Source organism: Cyprinodon variegatus, unplaced genomic scaffold (assembly GCF_000732505.1).
Source record: "Cyprinodon variegatus isolate N-32 unplaced genomic scaffold, C_variegatus-1.0 Scaffold1418, whole genome shotgun sequence".
Taxonomy (NCBI): Eukaryota; Metazoa; Chordata; class Actinopteri; order Cyprinodontiformes; family Cyprinodontidae; genus Cyprinodon; species Cyprinodon variegatus.
Genome location: NW_015151871.1, coordinates 142331 through 146315, shown reverse-complemented (window position 1 = coordinate 146315; position 3985 = coordinate 142331). Strand labels below are relative to the sequence as shown.

Below are 3985 nucleotides of genomic sequence, written 5' to 3'. Positions count from 1 at the left end.
AAAGTCGTAATATTACGAGAATAAAGCCGTAACATTACGTGAATAAAGCCGTAATATTACGAGAATAAATTCCTAACATTACGACAATAAAGTTGTGACATTACAAGAATAAAGTCATGACATTATGACAATGAAGTTTAGACATTACTAGAACAAAGTCGTAATATAACGAGAATAAAGTCCTAACATTACGTGAACAAAGTCGTAATATTACGAGAATAAAGCCATAACATTACGAGAATAAAGTCCTAACATTACGAGAATAAAGTTGTAATATTACGAGAATAAAGTCGGAATATTACGAAAACAAAATCATCAACAACCTGTTTCAGAAAGAAAGCTTGGAGCTCCGCCCAACAGATGACTGCCGACCAGCTCCATCAATCAGCAACCTGATTTCACTCTGAAATTCTGCCCAGTTTAATGCTGGGAATGCTGGGAAGACAGTGATTCCTGTAGGAGTTGTCATAAAATAAAACTTATCATAATTTTACGACTTTATTCTCATATTTTCACGACTTTATTCTTGAAAAGCATAACCTATTGTATTTATTGTTTTCATTTGTTTCACGTTCGTCCTTTCAGATGATTAAACAGCTGATGAAGAAGGAGCTGACTCTAGAGTTTTCCAGAGACAGAAAGTCCATGTCTGTGTTCTGCTTCCCCAATAAACTGTCCCCATCTGCCTCTGGGGCTAAGATGTTCGTGAAGGTCAGTTCCACCTCATGTCTGTTCATCTGCTGCCTCCAAACAGACCTCGTTGGTCTTCATGGGTCTTGCTGTGTCTTGTTCCCCCAGGGGGCTCCAGAGAGCCTGTTGGAACGCTGCAGTCACATCCGGGTCAGCGGTTCTGGCCGTGTACCTATGAGCCCGGCTGTTCGAGAACAGCTCCTGTCTACCATACGAGAGTGGGGCTCAGGACGAGACATGCTGCGGTGCCTTGCCATGGCAACCAGGGACACCCCACCTGATATCCATTCCCTCAACCTGGAGAACTCAGCAGGCTTTGTGGACTACGAGGTGCTGATGATAGTCTAGGCTGAGCTCAGGGTCAGGTTCTGATGGACCGATTAGTTTCTAACACATTAATCCTACTTATTAACAGCAGACAGTGAAATAAAACAGAACCCGGCCTCCTTCTCTTCTTTCATCTTTACTTCTGTCTGCTTCTCAGTCGGATCTGACCTTTGTTGGCTGTGTGGGGATGCTGGACCCCCCCAGGAAAGAGGTCCTGGGAGCAGTTCAGATGTGTCGGCGTGCTGGCATACGGGTCATCATGATCACAGGTTTGTGTGGCATTGATCTCCCTATGAGTGGATAAAGGCTGATCTAACCCTAAACACAGAGGCCAGTTTAAACGATGGAAACCAGACCAACCAACAGAGACCTCAGCCTCCATTACTGACACCCCTGATGCTCCCTACTCATGCAATGATTGGTCAATGTTTGGTCTTTAGGATTAACAGTATTTTAAACCAAAGTAACTGGATGCAGTAGGTCTAACAGAAGACTATACCCAACAAAGCCATTGTGTTCTTGGACATTAGATTGTCTTTCCAGTTCAGATGCAGCCTTTCTCCTCCTCAGTTCTACAGAAGAACAAACAAATGAGTTTTGGATGGAAAAGAAATAAATAATAAATAATTATTAGAAATATTAGAAATGATTAGATTCTGAAACAGTTTGGAGCTGAAGGCATCATTAGTGGAGCCGTATTAGTCAGGAGACCAGCGACTAAGCAGTGAAAACATGAACCACGACAGGATGGGTCTGAAATGCTCACATTCAGGGGCTCATTTTTGTTTTTTATGGGATGGAAGTCGCTGTGTCCTCCATATGTAGAATAGAAATATAAAATAGAATTCTACTTTATTTTCGTTACACTGTCACTAGTATGAAATTCACATCTGCACCTTACCCTTGGGGAGCAGTGGGCTGCCATTGTGCAGCGCCCAGGGAGCAGTGTCGGGTTAAGGGTCTTGCTCAGGGACCCAGAGTGGCAGTCTGTTGGGAGCCTCTGGGATCCAAGCTCTAAGCCCTAACCACTCCCTTAATATGTCTGCAACAAGTTTAGGTTACTAGACAGAGCAACCGTCAGAGACAACACGCAGGTCTGGAAACTCTGGAGGACATTACAAAAATAAAACGGGGAAACATCTAAGATCTGCAGTCAAAGGCTGTCTAAGGTGAACTCTGGACCGCCTGCAGGAGTAAGGATCCAATTAGGACTGAAACAATTCATCTGATGAATCGATTAAGGAAATAATCTTCAACTAATTTAGTAATTTATTCGTTGTTAACGGAAAGAATAGAGACTCTAAAATGTGTCTGTAGCCGACAGAGCGACCCACTTAGAGCAGGAGTTATACCAAGAATGTAAAAAATATATAAAAATGTTGCCTTTTAGATAAATTAAAAACTCATCAGTCAATCTGCTCTACCCAGAACTTCACAAGTGGAAAAGTTTGAGTTTCACCTGGTTTAATTTCATAAAACTTCTCCGGCTGTTGGAGTTTTAATCAATTAATCAAAATGAATTGATCGATTAATCGATTTGCAAAATCAGCCCAGGATCCAATGATCATGATGTGTGTTTGACACAAAAGCAACATTTACATCCGCAGGTCGATGGCAGCAGCATCCTGTGGGCTTTTCAGCTCTGACTCCTGGAGACCTCTTACAATTTATTCTGAGCCGATAATCAAACGATCAATTTATGTAAAATAAAATATAAAAGAAAAAAAAAATAGAATTCAGCCTCTCAGCAGTGTGAAGAACAGACGCAGGTTTCTAAGAACCAGAAACTATCATCTCCTCTCCCTCCTCCATCCAGGGGACAACAAGGGGACGGCCCTGTCCATCTGCAGGAGAGTGGGCATCATCACGGAGCAGGAGGAGGAGCGCGAGGTCGGGGGGGCGATCGGGGGGCTGACAGGCAGGGAGTTTGATGAGTTGCCCCCTCATCTGCAGCGCCAGGCCTGCCGGAGCGTTCGCTGCTTTGCCCGCGTGGAACCGGCCCACAAAAGTCGCATCGTGGAGTATCTGCAGAGCCTGAGTGACATCACAGCCATGGTGAGAGCGTCTTGTTCCACTGCAGAAAAGATGGCCTATCAGAAATGCAGTTTAAACCATAAACTGGTTTAAACGGATAATGATGCTGATTCTGTCTCCTCCACCATCGTCACTGTTTCTCTGGCTCCTCCTCTTCCATGGTCCCAGACAGGCGATGGCGTCAACGATGCTCCCGCCCTGAAGAAGGCAGAGATCGGCATCGCCATGGGCAGCGGCACGGCTGTCGCCAAGTCAGCCTCAGAGATGATCCTGGCAGATGACAACTTCTCCACCATCGTGGCTGCTGTGGAGGAGGGCAGAGCCATCTACAACAACATGAAGCAGTTCATCCGATACCTCATCTCGTCCAACATCGGGGAGGTGGTCTGGTTAGTGGGACGGATTTCTGTGCCAATAAACCAAAGACTGAACCGCGGTGTGTCAGGTGAAAACCTGCTGTCCTCTTGTTGATCCCTCAGCATTTTCCTGACTGCTGCCCTGGGCATGCCAGAAGCTCTGATCCCGGTCCAGCTGCTGTGGGTCAACCTGGTCACTGACGGTTTCCCAGCAACCGCTCTGGGCTTCAACCCTCCAGACTTGGACATCATGTCTCGTCCTCCGCGGTCTCCCAAGGAGCCGCTGATCTCCAGCTGGCTGTTCTGCCGCTACCTCATCATCGGGTGTAAGTCAGCGGCCTGGACCTCGGCTGTCTCTAGATTAGATGGTGATGAGCAGCGTGTTTGTTCTTTGGTGGGTAGGACCATCTCCTAACTCTCTGTTTTCATGCAGGTTATGTTGGAGCAGCCACAGTGGGAGCTGCTGCCTGGTGGTTCATGGCTGCCCATGACGGGCCAAAGCTTTCCTTCTATCAGCTGGTAAACCGCCCAGTTAAACTCAAGATAAACATCCCAATTCAATTCAGTTTATTTCTATA

The 3985-nt window shown here is 45.9% G+C and overlaps 1 protein-coding gene across 1 annotated transcript in view; it reads left to right on the top strand.

The window, feature by feature from the left end:
• LOC107103311 (sarcoplasmic/endoplasmic reticulum calcium ATPase 2-like) overlaps positions 1–3985 on the top strand; it is a gene marked incomplete at its 5' end in the record, with an annotated part of 22267 nt that overhangs the window by 14132 nt on the left and 4150 nt on the right. The window contains 7 exons of the mRNA XM_015402968.1: positions 586–711; positions 799–1020; positions 1175–1286; positions 2834–3072; positions 3220–3440; positions 3531–3733; positions 3841–3926. Of these exons, the coding sequence (XP_015258454.1) occupies positions 586–711; positions 799–1020; positions 1175–1286; positions 2834–3072; positions 3220–3440; positions 3531–3733; positions 3841–3926 (1209 nt within the window). The remainder of the gene's footprint in view (positions 1–585; positions 712–798; positions 1021–1174; positions 1287–2833; positions 3073–3219; positions 3441–3530; positions 3734–3840; positions 3927–3985) is intronic.